General features: G+C 46.8%; 1 protein-coding gene across 2 annotated transcripts in view; it reads left to right on the plus strand.

Annotated features, from left to right (window-relative positions):
- Qvr (glycosylphosphatidylinositol-anchored protein quiver) overlaps positions 1 to 14,136 on the plus strand; it is a 44,184-nt gene extending 30,048 nt beyond the window's left edge. For both annotated transcript variants that reach the window (XM_077706938.1, XM_077706937.1), the window contains one exon: positions 1,053 to 14,136. In XM_077706938.1, coding sequence (XP_077563064.1) covers positions 1,053 to 1,366 — 314 coding nt within the window. In that variant the 3' untranslated portion in view covers positions 1,367 to 14,136. The remainder of the gene's footprint in view (positions 1 to 1,052) is intronic.
- Positions 14,137 to 18,461: the final 4,325 nt, after the last annotated feature.

Consider the following 18,461-nt stretch of genomic DNA (forward strand, 5'->3'; position numbering starts at 1 on the left):
TCAGATCACGAGCCGCAGCGTTAGCCGCTTCATTGCCGGGAATGGCGCCATGTCCAGGAGCCCAGACGATGCGGTGTCAGGGGTCGTCGAGCAGTTTTTGAGGATGAGTAGGGCTGATCGAGAGAGGTGGCCAATGTGGTAGTTTCGGCAGGCTGTCTGCGAATCGGTGAGGATAGTGACTGGTTTGTGGCAGGAAGTGGCGGCCAGGGCAATAGCTATTAAATTTCTTCAGCGACATCGATTGAGGTTATGGTAGTAGTGGCGGCAATGATGGCTACGTGGCCGGCGCGCCGTGTGTAGGGGGTAGCATCTGTGTGTAGGGTTGTGGGGTCGTTCCCGACTATTGCGCAGTTCACACGCCGAGCCAACGGTTATAGAAACAAGGTTCTATAATCGTTGCGCCGAGCAGCCTTGGCCGCCGGGTTGCTCGGCGTGTGAACATTTTGGTTTGGGCCACCGCCGCGTGGGGCACCCGTTCGCGTTTCCCTTATCTCATTTCGTCAATGCACATGCATCAACGCACGTCAGTATATTCTATTATTTTTCAATTTCATGCACAGAGCCCGACAAAAAGAAATGCTATCGGAATGTTCACGAGTTCGCCTGCACAAGCGATGCTGCCCGGTTGTCTTGTTTTGGCCGCAACGGCGGGAATCAAAATGTCCTCACGCTGAAAGATGGTCCTTTCATACAAAGGTTGGAGACGAACTCTCTTAATTTACTCCTACTGAGCATTATCGCCCTTTGTAGCACGTACAGAAAGCCACGTGATCCGTAGTTTGTGTTTGAATGTATCTTGATAGTACGCGCCCTGTCGGACCAGTGCTTCTGTACACTCCCACAGCTGTCCTCAACGTTCGCGTTCGTGAATGATGTATCCAACCAGTTACGGCCCGGTGGTCTTCTTCGCTAACTTAAGTTATCCTAGAGCTCATGCTTTTGTTCATCTCGCGGAAGTGTGCATATCATAGTGCGTGAAGCGGCGCACGCACGTGTAGCATATCGTCTCTCAGCCTAACGCACGTGTTCCGCCTCCTCTGTTCTCCTCGCAGACGACCAGGAGGTTCGGCGGACGTGCACGGAGCGGCTGCAGATCAACATGTTTCTAGTGGACCACGTGTGCATGTACGAATCTGGCGGCGGAGGCCACATGTGTTTCTGTGAGAGTGACGCCTGCAACGCGGCCCCACCGCCGCCCGGTGCGTCCACGAACAGCGTGCTCCTCATGATGCTGCTCCTCCTGCTGCTGGCGCACGTCGCGCTGCAGCGGCGGACGACGACAACGACCGCCCCGCCGCCGGCCTCCTGCTCCTCCTCCCACTCCTGCTGCGCGTCTCCCACGGCGTCGAGGCTCAGGACTTCTTAGGTCGGCCCGCGACCACGCCTAGGATTCGCTCACCACAAGAACCGGCCACAGACCGCGGAGATGGACAGAGAGGTGCTCGGACCGTCCACTAGGCGCATCGGACATCACCACCAGTGCGTGACCGGTACACGGTGAAACGCCGGGCCACCGCATGCCCGGCGGTGCCACTTGGATGCGATTTCAGGCCGGCATGGCCGAGTCAAACGCGGCTGCCACTGGCCGTGGTCGCTGGGTTCCACTGAGGGCCCCTTGATGGCGAGATCGCTGCCCTGATCATGACGCGTTTGTGTGCGCAAAGATGTGTACGGCGGTTGCATACGCCGCGAGTTATTCGAGGGCGTTGAGGGATTTTGGCGGTTGTTTAGCGCCCTCCCCCTTCACTGTTAAGAGCAAGGTTCGTGACTTGGGTAAGGGCGCCACATAGGCGCTTGCAATTGCCGATAGTAAGCAATATAATGGCGTTTCTCGATATTAGGAATTCAGGGCTGTACCCTGTCTCTCCTTGTCTAGGCACAGGCTGTTGTTAAACGGACCATGAAGACAACATACAACTTGGTATTATTCGAAAGATCAGACAGGTCACGCCTTATTTTCGTAAAGTCACTGTGTTGGCTGAAGAATTCATGCCTCAAGACTGCGTGTTTCCCCATCTTAATATGATGTTTCAATCTGTGACGTACTTGGGGGAGCAGCAATTAAGAGGGCAGTAAGTACACTGACCAAACACTGTCATTCAGAAACTGTAAGTAGGTATTCGGTAATGAATCCCAGTGAAACATGGTTGGGATTTTCACCGCCGTATAATAGAGTCACTAGCTTGGTTCTTGCTTCGAGCAATTAAATTGACTAGAATTGAGTGACTTCAGCTCTCCTGAACTTCAATTATTATCTGAGAAAACAGTGGGCATAATCAGTAGACCATTGTTTTGTTTTCAAGTGTCGTAACGCCATGATTATCGGTTCTTAACGATGACTCTGTGTTCTAGGCGCTCGTTGGTTTCTCCTGTTTATATTGATTTTCCATATGTTTTTGCACTGTAGCTGTTTGTAAACAACTTCATCTCCTTACAATAGCATTATTTTTTTATTCTAGCAACAATGCGTTTGAGCTACAAGGCGGTAAAACTATTTTACATTACCTTGCTTTTGTCAGCCTCTGCCAGCCATGCCAGTTAGCTTTATGTTGTGGCAAGTCAAGCGCTGGAAATAGCTGGCGAGTTGGCACTATTTCCTCTGTGTTTATTGTTGCATAGGTTATATGACTGGAGCTTGCATTAGAATTAGCATAAGTGATATTCCAAAGAAACTATACTATTTTGAATGGAGCGATGTTGTATCTTGTATTTATGGTTCTTTAAGTGAAGCGGCTATAATGACATCACGTGAGCATCATTGCTAAAAGTTACCGCGCTACAAATGCAAGAAATTCCAGATCACGAAAGCTGCGGCACTATTTAAGGAGGTAAAAGGATTGAAACCCATTGAAAAACAAATGCTTCAGGTAGTAGAAGCTGGAAGCACACCACTTGTTGCAAAGTCCATTTGCATTGTTCCTCTTGCTAAAGTGGCATCAAGAACATGTACCAAAAAGAAAAGAAGGCAGAAAGCTCCAGTAAGAGCAACTTGTGGAGGCGAGCCGCTAACTCACATTTTCTTCCGCTGCATTTTTTGTCTTGTTTGTTCATCAGTATATCTAATATCTAAATCTTTGGCAGAAGGAAATAAGTTGAAGGAATCCAGAAGTAGATTATAAATCTTCTTCTGGTATATTAGGAATCCACATGAGAAAAAATTAAAACAGTTTTCAAGTTAAGCGCACACGCGTCGTGAAAGGACAACTACATTGCCGTGGAAACAAATCACGCCCGTTCGGAACCACCGGCAAAACTATCAAGGCCCTCAGAAACCCTCGACAGGAACCAGGAAGCACCGTGTTTCTCTCAAGGCCTCCAATGCTGCGCCTTAGGCCTTTTCAATACATTATAGTCCTCAAGATTTCACGTCTAACTCAGAAGACGGTAGCGTATAGTGGAGCTGTTTTAAAGATACAGCTAGGGCTCGGCTTGTATACAGTAGCCCAGGACATCCGCCCCATCCATTCCAAGATCTTTACGAGGGCACGCAGATATCTATACTTCAAATAGGCTCTGTAGATGGCGTCACGACGAGCTCACAGGGAGCCATGATCCAGACAACTCTTTGACGAACTATACCGCTACCTCGCCCTGATACTCAACGTAGAGTCGTGTAGGTCCTCATCTTCTCTCACCGTCTTTACCTCCAGAGAATCGCGGTTTCACCAAAAGGTGTTGGCTGTGCTAGTATTTTCGCCGCCACGGAGAAGACCGCCACCACCTTCGCCGTCAATATCTACTTCCACGTTGCTCTGAAAATGAGTTCTGTTCGATTCACACCACTGGAGTCGGCTACGCGTTCTCCTTCCAAGCAGTGGGCAGGACCCTGGCAGTATTTCCGCGCCAAAGAATCTTTATTGCTAACATCTGACCCGACCCTCCCCTTCGAATTTCTCAAGTGTGCTCCACGACGCCGTCTCAAAGTCTGAAGGCATCGTGCTGTTTAGCCAGAACTGGTACTCCTCTCCGTCTGTTTCAATTTAACATCTCTTATGAACCAGCTAACTCAAAAAAACGGCGCAACATCCACGCAAAATCCCATTGACGGCACTTCGCACCCCAGCATGGGTTTGGCGGCCCATCACTTGTCAAACGGCAGCTTAATTTGTACTCCTTGAAGCATAGGATGCCAGTATCCTTTTCAGTCACCCATGTCTTGCATGGGGTTGAATGGATTGGTTCTAATTATTGGTCATAAGCAAGACCACTCTACATGCTAGCCGAAAACTATACTTGTAAAGTTAAGTCTGCCCTAAAATGGGTACAAAAGTGTCCAAAAGACGCCTGTATGCACGTCTAATATTAGGCTATTGACAGGGAAGCTGTAACATGTTGTTTGCTTGCAGCAGCTCAATTTTCGCTCATAGACATTAGAATAGCAACTCAGTGAGGCAAAAGGGGCACCGCCAAAAGAAAGAAAGTGTGTTACAATTCTTTGCTATAGCATACCGGTTAGATATTGTGCTGAAGGCACTGAAAGGGCTATACTGGCGGAATTATGGTCTGCTGTGAGAATACCGCGTTAATTTCTGAGACGACGAAAGCAGTTTGTTAGTCTGAGCGTTCCCCACGAGGGCTGCCCAAAAGTACAACGGTCGCTTTTTTTTTTAAGGTCCACTTGCAAATCGTTATATTTCTATGGTAGAAATAACAATGGCATTTCCCCAAAGCCAACTTGTGCAGCATTGTTACAACACCCGAGAAACCAGCACACCTGTCCCGTTGCCTGCAGACTAAATCATACACGCATTGCACAAATCACTCCCTTCATTTTTGAACCTTGATGCATTTGTCTGCAGGCCCGGCGTCCCCTGGCGAATCCAGAAGAAATGTAGTCCAACAAAATCCGTGACTTCCTTCTGCAGAAGCAAGTCACGGATTTGACTTCCTGACTTGCTTCTGCAAGAGGAAGTCAGACCTCATGAGGTCTGACTCATGTGAGCTATGCGAATAGTGCGCCCCCAAAAAGTCTCTTGGACTACTCACTGATGCCACAGGCCGGCAGTGACTGCTCGGAGATCCAAATTTGTACCTACTCATCTTGCAACCACTTCAACATCCGCGACAAGGTTGTAGAATGATCCCATCAGGCCGCCCCATTCTACAACTTCGTACAACTTCCCTCAACCTGCTTTTTTTTTATTGTGATGGAAAAGTACGAACTTTGCGGGGCAAAGAGAAGACAATGCACGCGCTCTTTGCTCAGTCAATGTCGCGCTGTTTCGTCAGTATGAACGTATATCAACTGGCCCAGTTCTCAACCCTTTTGCACTGCGTTTTTTTTTAATTTGATGCTCAAGAGTAGTCCTACCAACTAAACACCTGCTACATACTGCATGTGAGGCTCACGGCAATGTGTCACGTTCAAAGTCTGCGAAAGCAGTCATGCACGTTAACACACAATGCATCTTCGCAATTTTAAGATTTTCAAGCTGCCATGTTTATCGTCCACCGAGAAAAAAAAAAGATATCGGGCATTGACTGCATACTCTTTTGGGGCAGCCCTCGTATAGCTTCTTTTTTTTTTTTTTTTTTACATCGTCATTTTTATCTTGCGTTCTTTCAGCCATTCGGGAGGCCAGTTGCATCGTCTAGCTGGTTGTGCGGCAGATATTTTAATCATTTTGCTCAAGTTCGGTATTCTAACGGTCGCAGAGAGCTGTTTGTGAGCAAGAGCAGAGCATTGGTGCTGATTCTCAGGGCAGCTTTTTTTTTTTTGTATTACATATACAGCCCCGTTCAAGAAAGTAACTTACAATACCAGTACTAGTGTAGGGTTTGAAAGGGAAGTGTTTCGTTTAGCTTATGAAGTGCCGAAGGTAGAGTAGGTTGGTGCTCAATACAGTGCGGTCTCTTGCGAGCGAGCAAGCAAAAAAGATAGAAAGAAAACATTTACCTAAAAGTAACACGCAGTGCACCTGGCGTTCTCAAATGTGGCAATTTATGTAAATAAATATTCAAGAAATTACAACAAAAAAAACTCGGCGTAGGAAAAGAGATTTTACATGTTCGGATTCTGCCAAGAAAAAGCTCGCGCTATTTAGAATTCACTTATGGAAACTTATGCGATGTAAAGCGCCCGACAATTTGCTGTGCTTATTTTTTGAACCATCTCCGTGGGGTACGATGGATACAATAACTCGACAAATGTGGTGCCAGAAATTAAGGATGTGCAAGCATAATGCCTACTAAGCGAAACATACCGTGTTGGCGAAGTCTGTAGCAGCAAAACGGCTCCTAAACCCACGTGACCGCACCCCGTTCCCTAGCACGTACTTCGCGTTAATAAAACACAAAGGACCGCGCTGCTAGGCAACGTTTGGGCATGCCCAGATCCACACGGAAAGCAGAGAGTGCGATGGTGGCTGCCGTGGCTGCTCGACGTTCGGGAACGGCGACAAGCCGTGCCCAGTGACACAACAGTCATTAGCAAGCCAGGCCGCTCTGCGCGGCAGTAGAATTCCAAGCAATACTGTTCAAATTATTCTGGTCTACATCTAAAATGCTTGATGTAGAAGCTATAAAAAATACCCACCCCAGTTCAAGCAAAAAAGCTTGAAAACATTGTTCGCAGCGCAAAACTCAGAGGAGCACTCAGCAGCGCTCTATTGGACATTAATGCTTTCGCATTCACGACTCATGCCACATGCTTAGGTGGCCTCGGATTTTGTGTTGACTGTATTAGGGGTTGGTGCCTTTCGTGATGTTGTGAACAAGGTTAGCTCAGTGTAAAGCCTAAGCTTCTAGGACTTTGACAGGGGATGCGAACGTGTAGAGCAGACCAGTTTGCCTTTGAAGTGTAAGCACTATTTTGTGGAGAAATCCCCGGCGCACAGTTCTTTTTCTCTTTATTTTTCCTGACACGATTCGTTCGTCAAAAGAGGCGCGTTTTAGAGGAATACGAGTCAACCCTCAAATAAAAAAGAAGTGTAACTTTAGATTCGAATGAAACAAATCATCTTTGAACTCTGCGTTACTCCACTGTTCTACCAACGATGCACACTTGAAGACGGCGAGAATTCAAGTAGCCACCCCTGCAGTTTCGTCCCCCCCCCTCTTTTTTCCCCCTTGTGCATCAGCATCCCGCGGCTAGATACATATCAAGCGCCTGTCAAGGGGGTCCCTAACAGCAGGATGAAGCCATTTGTGTTCACCCGTGATGCTCTTTAGGAATGCGAAGGGAGGAATAATGCCACGTTTTTAGACACAGCAGTAGAGCCGCGTTGCTGTGTTGTGCAGTCCCGGTGAATACAAATGCAAGTTTTTTTATGACAAAGTCTGCAGAACATGAAAAAAAATATATATAAGAAAGGAAAAAAAAAACGCATCCAGGTAACTAACCCACTGTCGCAGAAACTGTTTCGATTCTATGAGACTTCAGAGGCTGCGATAAAGTTAGGCAGAGAAGCAAAATATTTCCGACTAATGGTCTACGATCCTCTCTACAATATTTGTGACTACGTTCCTTCTGAAACATTTTTTTTGTTCCCTGTAAGAGACTCTGAACTATGAATCACAGGTAGATCTCAAATAAAAAAAGGGCCGAAATATTTCCAGAAATGTTTGTCGAACCCTCAACATGTTTTCCTTTTATTTTTTTGTAAGCTGGTGGCTTAAACAACAACATGAAACAAACAATGTGTTAAAGGAGGATTATGCATTGCGATACTTCCTTGTAGTTTACTATTCAACATGCCCTCTCTTGTAGCATGTACTAGCATCACTCAGGCATGATCTTCCGCTCGCGTTCTACAATAGCACAATAAATTAGGATCTGTGCAGAATGCATTTCTTGCATGGCCAATATCCGAAGACTCTCTTCAATGCCCATGCCTATATAACTTTAAGCACCTGTCATCCTCATACTAACAAAATGCGTATAATGAATTTCGAGAGCCAGTAAGAACTCTCAGAAAAATATGAAATTGTAGATGGTCATCGTGTTATTTTACTCCACTAACCGATCAGTCTAGGTAGTCTACTGAAGCTTGCAGCAACACTGTGAGTTGGAGAAGTGTTTTCATATCCCCATCCTTCAAATTAACCGCAAGGAACACTCTGCAGCTAACATTCCAGACGCATTCTGAAGTCTTCTTAAAAGTCGTACGTACGCACTCGCGACTTTTCACGATTTTAGCAAGCGCGAACTGTATGCCTGAACTCGACGAGATAACAATTCACCCGAAACAATGACCTTCCCGGAGTGTATTAAACTAGAAAAAAACACGAAAAAAGTGTGAGAACTTGTTCCGCTACTATACGCCAAGGCTTATCAGTTGTTTCAGCTATACTTCTTCGAATTTTATAGAAACTGTCCGAGTGTCTTGGCCTGCGTCAAAAGACAGTTGAATGGCGCTTGCGATGGTATTCAGATAGCCAGGCGCAACAATCGTCAGCTTACATGTGCAGTTGCACTGGTCGGCGAATTTCATTTCGTTCTAAGTAGCTGCGTCATGGCCAAATTCATTTAGCGTGGGGCGCAGAACACCTCCCTGAGGCACAACACGCAATACACTCCCCTCTACGTTTAACAGATTTCCTGGGCGGACTTGCATGTAGGTTCGGCAAAGACAGCATGCACGAACCGAAGAAGATTGCTTTCGATAGACACGAAGCAGTCGGTTAGTCGTTCAAGATATGACTAACACTGCAAAACTAGCAGTCGTACAGTAGTTATAAGACTAATTAAAGCCCGCGTATACGCGATGAGCCAAGTGGTGTAGGTATGTGAGCTGGTTGTTAGAAGTGTAGTTATGAAAAGATGCGACAGATTACATTTGTTATGCAGATGCGTGCAAACGGGGAGGTGGCGCTTGTTCAGATGTACATAACACATTAGGGTGCTATGGCCATGCCTTATAGTCAATCAAGTAGCGTATACTGTAGGGCATTTCATTCTCCTGCAAAGAGTTGGAATCGACGTAGCGCGCGCCATATGTATGTACATAGTATTTCTTCTCGGACGAGGCCATCATAGTTACATAAGTTCACTTGTTACTAGTTGAGGGGTACGTAGCCAACACGTCTCGTTATTCATCCCCTCTCTCCAGAGCCGACGGATTTTGTTTATTAATCCACTATTTCTATCCTTTCTTTTCCCCTCTTGTGTTTGTGTCGGCGTGTGCTGCTGTTGTATCTTCTCTCATATGGCACCGCCAGACAGGAGACCCTCATGATTGCGTGACGTTCAAATAGTACAAACTCTGCTCAAACCGAATGCGTTTCGCCGGTGGGGCTCTCCCACTCCCTCCCGGGGGAGCGGACGCGGCTGGAGCAGGAAAGAGAGTCTTCTTTCCTCTATGCCCAAGATGCAGCTCCTGTAGATAGCATGAGAGTACTGTCAACTTTTTTCGTGCGCCAGTGCGTACAGAACTGCTCGTGGATGGTGTCGTAAGCAAAGTCACCACAGCAAAGCGCTGTCTCAAAAGAGCGATCTCAACGGGCCCGTCCTTGCCCCAGAGCCCAAGTCGAGAATGCACTTTTCTCTATAGCACATTCAAAGCCCGTACGAGCAATATGACACATTTCTGTTTGTTTTTATCCCAATTACACTGCAAGTGTCAATGGACTTTTTCACACATATGATCTTCCGCATTGATTTCTAGATGAATCCGCCACAGTGGTCTTCCAACCACTGCGCCAAAACTCGACAAGCGCTTGTGTGAGCACGGCGACGTTAATGCAGGTTATTTGCATCAGCTTCAAACTGGACCTGCAACCATAGTCAGGAATGTGTTTGATGAGAGCAGGAAATGTTAACCAAGCCATAGCCGGTTGAAATCAGCGATGATATGGCCCTGTAGTAAATTTAGGCTAGGACAAGACGCAATAACACAGTCGTGCATAAAACTTGCTAAAATACATTGGCTGCGCTCTATGCAGTTCACAATGTTCATCAGACGCAAGATTTAAGTAAAATACCTACAATGACGACGCAAACGTTGGTCGTCGCCCCACTAAACATTAACCACTTGTATTATTGGTTATCCGTTATACTGTACTGACACCTCGTGTCGGTATAGGCGTTTGCAGCTGCCGCAAGCACGTGTACAGCGGCTAGCCCAGTGTATGGTGTGAAACGGCGGGTGTCAATACTAAGGTTTCTTCTCTCGCAGTGTTTGCGACCGTCACATGTTTCAGCATGGTCAGCTGTCATCTACTGATGTAGTTCCAACATACAAGCCACTATTGACAAAAGCTGAGGTGCTAATAGCTCAGAACCTCTGGTACCCTTTTGTGTACCTACAGTGATGTTCAAAAACAGCAGACATTTCATGGAATTAGGCTGGTAGGTTATCTTGCATATTTATTTGTCAAATTTGAACACAGTTTGGGAGCAAAATGTGACCTGATCTGCTACCGACAGGCCCGGGCAGGTGAGGCTTTCGCCGGCATAAAGCAGAGAAAAAGATGTAGCAAAGCTGTCGACTGCCAGCTTTGAGGCATTAACTCGCGGGCTGTTGAGCGAAGGAGCACTTCTTCCCTGTCAAGGCTATTATAACCATTTTTTTTTGTGTGTGTGTATTCCCAGCCTCATCGGTGGTCTTCATAACGCGCGCCCTTTAACTCATCAGTGGTCGGTCGCGGAGGCAGTCCTTCCATGCGCGATGGCCGTGGTTTTTCCGCCATAGCCAGACCGTTGCCGTGGTCCAAACTGCGGTGGTTGTGCTGTTCACGACTCGAAAAGGCGAGAGCTGCAGAGAAAAAAGACGTCCTCAAACGATGTTAAAGCCTGCAAAGGCCTCCCGGTCGGAAGCCTCCAACTCGTCCAAGCGAATTTACCTTTTTAATATTCTCGATAATAAAAAAAAGTATGCCGCTCTTTTTACACGATACTCCAGTATATATACACATATAGATGACGTAGGTCAATGCATAGCGGATAGAGTGATGCTGATGATTTTGCATTTTTCAAGCATAGAAACATACGGGGCTTTCGCGCATATTCTCCTCTGTTATCTAATCTTTGCACTAAGCCTTTACAAACATGTCATTCAGAGACAAAAAGAGAAAACGAATGTTAGGTTTAAGAGGTCCGATAAGTTGACTTCCCCAAAAATGAAGCTTGCACCTCTTTCGCTGCAGTGACCTTTAAGAATGACTTCACTCGGTAGCCAAAGATGTGGCAGAAGCAAACGTCAAATAGCTTAAAGGCATTAATACCTTCTGAAGTGGGCGGTCTGTTTCTAAATCCATCACTAGGTCCAGCTCCCAGTTAACTTGCTGTTACGCTGCCTACAGATCAGCTCAGTTGATGCAGTGACTAATGCCACTACCATTCTAATCTCAGACGTGTTGAATTTTCTTAGGCTGGAAAATATTGAAGAACCGAGATAATGTCTATGTAGCCTTTACCTGCCTTTCGATGGACGATTTTATTTAGAACTCCCTTCTACCTACGGATTTTACAAAGCAATATTCATGTTTACTCACAAAAATGTTTTTAAAAATTTACGGGAAATCTACGTAAACAGAGGTGCGCAACTGAACGTTTCGACCCCAAAACCAAGGTGTGTCTGAGCGCTGTTCCAAACCGAACTTCGCCCTGGATACCCGGTGGACATTTGTCCACAATGCAGATCTAATGTATCTATCACTCAAACTATAGGGCGACAAGAAACACTGACTTCATATACATATAGCGTCCAGTAGAAACAGGAATAATGCCCTGTGGCGGCTAGGTAATGTAGAAAATACTTCCACTAAAAGGTGGGCGTCACCGCCATTCAAGCTCGGTTGTGCTTTTTCGACGTGCATGCCATATTTTCGACAAGCTTTTCAACCAGAGCTTCAACCAGTGCAGAGTCATCATGTAGTCTGTAGATAAGGACGCGCTCGCTTGTCTGTGAAAGAATGCAGATTAAGGTGCACGTTCTTCTGTATGACTAGTCTTTCAAGTCAAGTGTTCTGCCTCATAATAAGATAAAGGGTGGTGATTTGAAATGTGTGATCTTCGTCGTATTACGTTCCAGATTACGTTATTTAGTGACGCGATTGGTGTTTTTTTTTCTTTCGTTGCACGTACAGCTCGGAGCTGTCAAGCCACATTGAGAAACTGTGTGTGTTGAACTAACGTATAGCAAGGGAGAGAAGCGAATTGCACGAAACCAGGCCAACATTCACAGTAGTCGCTAACTCTAATGAGATCTCAAGAAAATAGAGCAATAATCACCTAACGAATAACAGGCACAAACGTGGCATGCAAATGTAAGCCCATTCAAAAAGATACAGCTTCGCCTGCGACAGCAACGCAGCGCATCGCGGTGTTTTCTCCGAGAGTGAGTGGCACACACGCTGTTATGTGTTCGCTCCAGTGTTCACAGACACTTGTGATATTGGGTGTTATGAATTTCACAGTTGCAGTGACTCGCTGCGTGGGCAAGGTGTGACGTGGATTGCAAGTGTGTGTACAGGTGACCTATCGCAACATATGGTTTGTGTGGCTTCAAACCTTGGCCCGCGGTGTAGAGGAGATGTGTATGCCCGTGACATGTGTGAGCAAGCATTGAATTTAAGTGTACCTTGACTTTTTTCGAAGAAAGCAAGTGGGTCTTGTGCTGCAGGAGTGATGTGGTATAGCTTTCCCACTGAACCTGCTGTGCAGTATCCTGATTTATCGCCACATCTCCGGCTCCTACGCAACTCACCAAGAACACTGAAGTGATGCTTGTGCACTCAGGTATAAGGTTCGCCAATGTTGGTGATATGCAGAGGTTTTCATTTGTGTTAATGACTTCTCTGCTAGTTGTCTCATTCTTTTTCTTTTCTTTCATACACCATACTGTTTCAGCCCTTCAACACTGCTGGACAGACACACTTAAAGGACGAAACAGAAAATTTCACAGTATTATCAAGAGCCAGTAGACTTTGCGGGCGATGTTATTTATACCCAGAGTGTTGGTGTCGTGTCGGATGACCTTAAGGGATGTGACAAAGTCATCTGCAGCTCTCGAGCAATTTTAGCGCTTCAAGGAATTACGAGAAAGTAACTTTTGTTTAAGAAGTTAGGAGAGGAATGGGTCGCAGGGGTCATTACGTTAGCGTTGGATGAGGATATTACAAAATGCGGGTGAGCACATTGGTCCACCCTGTTAAAAACGTCGCCTTAAAAATATTTATATATCTCTGCTCTTTTATTTGACAGCTGTGTCATTGCAGTGGACGTGAATGACAAACATTGCGATCATGCAAGCAAGGCAGGCCAATGAAGAGGCAAACGTGTGATTGACTGGGAAAATACGACCTTTGCAGCGACATTATGCAATGAATACACGACTTTGTCCATTGCATGTCACACCGTTATCAGTGAAATATTGCTCTTTCAGACATAGCAATGGGTCATTCAGGTGCGTCTTGTTGAAGCAGATCCGTGAAATTTTTTTTAGAGAGGGTACATTTGCGCCAGCGCTACGGTGCCGTTCGGGTACCGTAACGTGTGGACCCATAGATGTGAACCGTACGTGAGTCACGGTAACATGAGAGTGCAGCTAATACACATCATTCTTCCGGCACAAGACTGACCGTTGTCTCGACACGATACGTGCTTGCTCGCAGCAGATCTTGGATGTTGAGGAAAAGAGGTTGTTCCAGCGATTGCAAAAATATGCCACTCGTATGTACATATGCGATGTTTTGTTCTAACACAGGGCAGGGAGAATGCAACTGTGTGTGTCCTGCGATGAGTCCCTGTCCCGCTTTGAATTCCCTTTCGCCACACACTCTCCTTAGGTCTCATTAAACAAACACCAAGTTTTGTTTGCCCACGCTGGCAGATAGAACCACAGTTCGTTTTGCAGGCCTGTCGTGGGGGTGACCCACACTGTTGTTTGTCTGTCTGTTGACGTATTGACAGTGATGCAAATTTGTTTGAGCGAAGAAAGGGAAAGAAGAAGATGAATAGACAGTGCACATTTCTTGCCGTTACTTTATCTATATACAGTTCAAAACTCTAGGAGTCTTCTGTAGACGAAAGCGCAGAGTAGGAACGAGCTCGCAAGTTTCTCATGCGATTCACTCATAATTCAGCGTCTTTTAATACATTCTCTCGTTCAGCGAGCCGTTGTTACAGCTCTGTCTTAAGACTTGTTAAGCCTTTTTCGAAATAAAAAGAAAAAAAGAACAGCAATTTTTACCTGTATCTTGTGTGATGCTTGACTCTCGGCACCACCAGAAGCTACAAAGCGACCTGCATGCATTTGTGGTCTATCTACATGCAGTATACTTTTCATTGTAACACTCATGCCATTGTGCTAAAGTTTGCCGGTCCAAGCACACTTGTAGACCATTGCAGAACGGGCACGGTCATCAATAAAAATAAAAAATACCAAGGTGAGTCATGATGTTCGACTAACCAGCAATGGGTAGCCACTCCACCCTCAGGTAAGGGGGAAAGCCAGGGCTACAGCTATTTGTCAAAATATACTGCAGGAACAACATAGCTGGGAAGTGAAAGTTGTGAACATGCATGTAGCCTTATAATTTCGATACGGGGAGCCATAGTTGCAGTGGTCGCAAGGTTCTGCATCAAACCAGCCTCACAGTGAAGACTGCCACCCTCTGGAGGCGGAAGAAACAGCTACTGCCCGGGCCATAGGCCAAACCCAAGGAGGTCGTATCTCCCCGACAGCTTGCAGAAATTATGCGGCTGGCACGATTACCCCTGCACTTCCTGACCATGAAATCCTCCTTTTTGAGTGATGACAACTGTGTGAACTGCCGCTCACACCCTTCTCCCTGCCAAAAACTAGCCCCACACCCTGTCCTGCGGACTCAGTAACCAGGCTCAAGGGTACAAGCATTACCTTGCACCAAATTGTAACCTGCCGAGAAATCCCGCTGTTCTACAAACTAGAGTGGACCTCCCCCTCTTCCAACCTAATCTCTCTAAAAGACAAGAAAGCACGCCCGGAAGACTTCAAACTAACATCTTCCCAAACCCCATGGATCCGCGAAGTGCAGGTTTTGGGGCAATCTGGGACCACGTAGTTTTGGAGTGTCATCGAAACACCGACTTTGCTTCCATACCTACATAAAACTTGCTGTTGGGATAGTTGGTTCATGTTTCGAGAATAAATTGAGTGCAAACAATTCGACAGAAGACACAGAAAGACCAGACGGGAGCAGGCTAGCGGGAGCGCTAGTCCTGTCTGGTCTTTCTGTATCTTCTGTCAAATTGTTTGCACTCAATTTATTCTCGATCCATACCTAAACCTTCCCGTGAATTAGTGGGAGAACATGTGGTGTCCAGCTCACACCTCGTCAAAAGGCCTGCTTGATTGATTGAGCAGCTGGAGCCAGGGCCATCCATAAACTTACGGACTGGGAGCCAACCCACAAATTCAATGCCCAATAAACTAAATATTCTCTTTTTCTCCAATGCCACCCCCCCCCCCCCCTACCATGCCCTGGACAGTTCGTCCCCATTTTCTTTCAGTATCAGAGGTGAGAACCCACGTAATCACTGGAGACAGCCACGGCAGAGCTGCCTTATATTCTGCTCCACACTTTAGAAGTGTTAGCCCCCCAGGGGCGGCAAACCTGGACATCAATGCAAGTCGCTCGGTAGGTTGAAAAGCATGGAGGGAAAAAAAGCTTCCTCCATGTTGAAAAGTAAAAAATTTTTTTCGAGCCATTATAATGATGATAATAGCCCACGAGAAACTGGTGCATACTATCTCGAGGGGGCCGGCCCAGTGAGGGAGTGAGTGAATAAACTTTATTTAGATGAGCGTCAGGCCGACAGGAATTATGTTTTATTAAACAGAGCAGTTAGTGCAAGAAAATAAATCGGACGGAATTCTAGAAACTAAATATGCGAAATTTAAGTTTTTTATTAGCAATAAGAAACGTAGTCGCATATAGTGCACAGAAAATACTAAAAAAGAGAATTGAGCCTGCATATTGATAAAAAAGGGAGGGGGGTACCTGGCAGAGTCAGAGTTGCAGCAGCTGTGCAGTGTCTATCATCATCAAAATTGTGTTTGAATTCGTTCTAATCTACGGATAAGTTTGAAGAACAAGCTCGAACTTTGTTGTCATGGCCAGGTGGATAGTATACGTCAGGGACCATAGCCAACTTCCACTCTTTGAAAGTGGGTCTCGGCTTTCCTCTATAATGGCACCTATCATGCACCGTGGTCCGCGCAATGATGTTCAATCCTCTTAAAATGGCTCGGCTTGTTTCCGCCCTCGTGAGGCGCACTTGTTGTTGCTCACCTGTTGAATATTTCACCGAAGGCTAAATCTAGTCTGTCCTCCCCCTCGAGTTTGAGGTTCAGAAAATGAACAGCGTACGTGTACACCTGGAGACCACAAAGGCTTCTACCAATCCAGTGATTTCGGTCTTCTTCTTTCCCTGATTTTTTGTGCGTCACTCAGTTGATTGTCCTAGCAAGCTTGTGACGTTCTGCATCGAGTTGAAACTCGAAAGAGTGTAGTCCGAAAACACAGATTTCTTGTTTTTTGGGGATGGGTATGAAGTCCACGCGCAATTTAATAAGGTCTCATGTGAAGTATTTGGAATTTTTGGGTTGGATTACCAGTAGATTCGACTTATCTGGAGACCAGTCCAGGTATGAAGTTCTGTGCGACTTCTTATCGCCCGTTAGAAGTTACCCTCGATGTCTGGCCAGGTTCCTTGGTTTGGCCTTATGGGGATGACGTCCGTGTACAGGCCGCTCTGTCGTCTGCTACTATATATTCTAGGCACTATACTGCTACGGCGCTTCGCCCGGCCGCTCATATCCTGCAAGTACAAACTTCCTCAGCTATGGCAAGCTGAGCGAGGCAGTGGAGCGCCATAGCAGACGACAGAGCGGCTTCTCCCGCCAAAGTGCGCATGTGCCGGCTGTCTCCGATTCTCGCCACTTCTCGGCGGCGGCGCTTCGCGGAGCGCAGCAGCCACGCGCTCGCCGTTACCCTTTAAGAGTGGACCGTACTGTACAGTATATGACGAACGCTTGTAACCTGGCCCTGTCTGGAGGTCAAATCCTTCATTGTCATTAAAAGAGATAGACAGAGGACATCATCTTGAACAGGGCTTCGCGATCCCAGCTTGATTAGAGCAGACTCAAGGCACGTGCCCTGTGTTAATCTTTGCCTTTCGGTCTTGCAAAAATCACTGTAGGTTCAGGTACAGCCACAATTAGTCTCCGCTGGGATATGGAGTACGGCTGAGGGTAGGATGTTATTGAAAGCCCCTTCCACATTGATGGCTAGCATTGTGCATGGTTGCGTGAAGTCACAGTGGGGGTCTAGATCTAAGTGTGTCGGTGTTGCCCAGGTTTTGTCTAGAACCGAAATGCGTTTTTTTTTTTTTTTGCGATAGAATGCCCGTCAGCATCAATAACTATTTACATGTACAGATGCATGCACCCGCCTCTAGGAGAAAGGCAAGAAGGGAGCAGTGGTGGGGTCCCCAGAGCCACCGCTGGAGGTCGGGGGTCTTCAAGGTTGAAGGCCTGTGCCTCTCAGGTGTCGCTTTCTGGCCGAGTTTAGTGAAGGACACGCCCATATTAGGTGGTCCGCATCAGCTTGTGCGGCAGGAGCTGTGCAGAAGGGGCAGATGTCATCGAACGGGGCATGGTGGCGTGGTGGCCACGCGCGGGTCACAGCAGGTGAAAGTGCCACTCCAACGAGAAGCCTGCACAGCACGAAATGCGTATCTGGAAATCGGTTCATATGGTCGAGATAGAAAAATACTAAGGTGTTCATCACCCACTTGGAAAGAGGGAGAGAGAGTGAATAAACATTTTATCAAAACGAGCAGGCTTGATACTAGATGGCAAGGTCACCAGCCCTGTGTGTCGGGGGGGGGGAGAGAGAGAGAGAGAGAGAGAGAGAGAGAGAGAGAGAGAGAGAGAGAGAGAGAGAGAGAGAGAGAGAGAGAGAGAGAGAGAGAGAGAGAGAGAGAGTTCCTTAGTCCAGGATCTGTCCTAGTCCTGGCTGGCTGCCCGGGCTCTGGCAACTCCTTCTTGTTGCGCCGCAAAGTCCGAGCTGTTCAGCCGGTCTACCTACCTCTTGCAGGCACGGTTGGGGATGTGTGATGAAGGCGGGGATTGCAGGCACGCCCATATAACTGCAGCGTATATAACGTGCTAGGGAGCAGTAGGCACAAGTCAGATGGAATTGGGCAGGGTAAATTTTGTGAAAGAAGGTACGGTGGGGGGGTATAAATTAGTTCGCATCCTTCGGGATTTTTGGGTTTCGTGCCGAGTGTGGGGAGAACGAGGGGGAGGATATTTGCTGCGGATGAGGCAGGAGATCACTCAAGGGAAATTGGAGTGTCGGGGCAATGAGGTCGCCGGTCGTAATTCGACCTAACGTGAGGTGCGCCTCAGATTCTGCACCCTCAAATCCACACCCTGTATTGCGAGGAACCAAATTTCCGCCAGTTCGCTGACAGATCGACGCAATCTTAAAATTGAAAAGCGCGCTCACAAATGGTGATGATGATAGCAAAA

This window comes from Haemaphysalis longicornis, unplaced genomic scaffold, assembly GCF_048455015.1.
Source record: "Haemaphysalis longicornis isolate Haplotype H1 unplaced genomic scaffold, Haemaphysalis longicornis Haplotype H1 scaffold_4, whole genome shotgun sequence".
NCBI lineage: Eukaryota > Metazoa > Arthropoda > Arachnida > Ixodida > Ixodidae > Haemaphysalis > Haemaphysalis longicornis.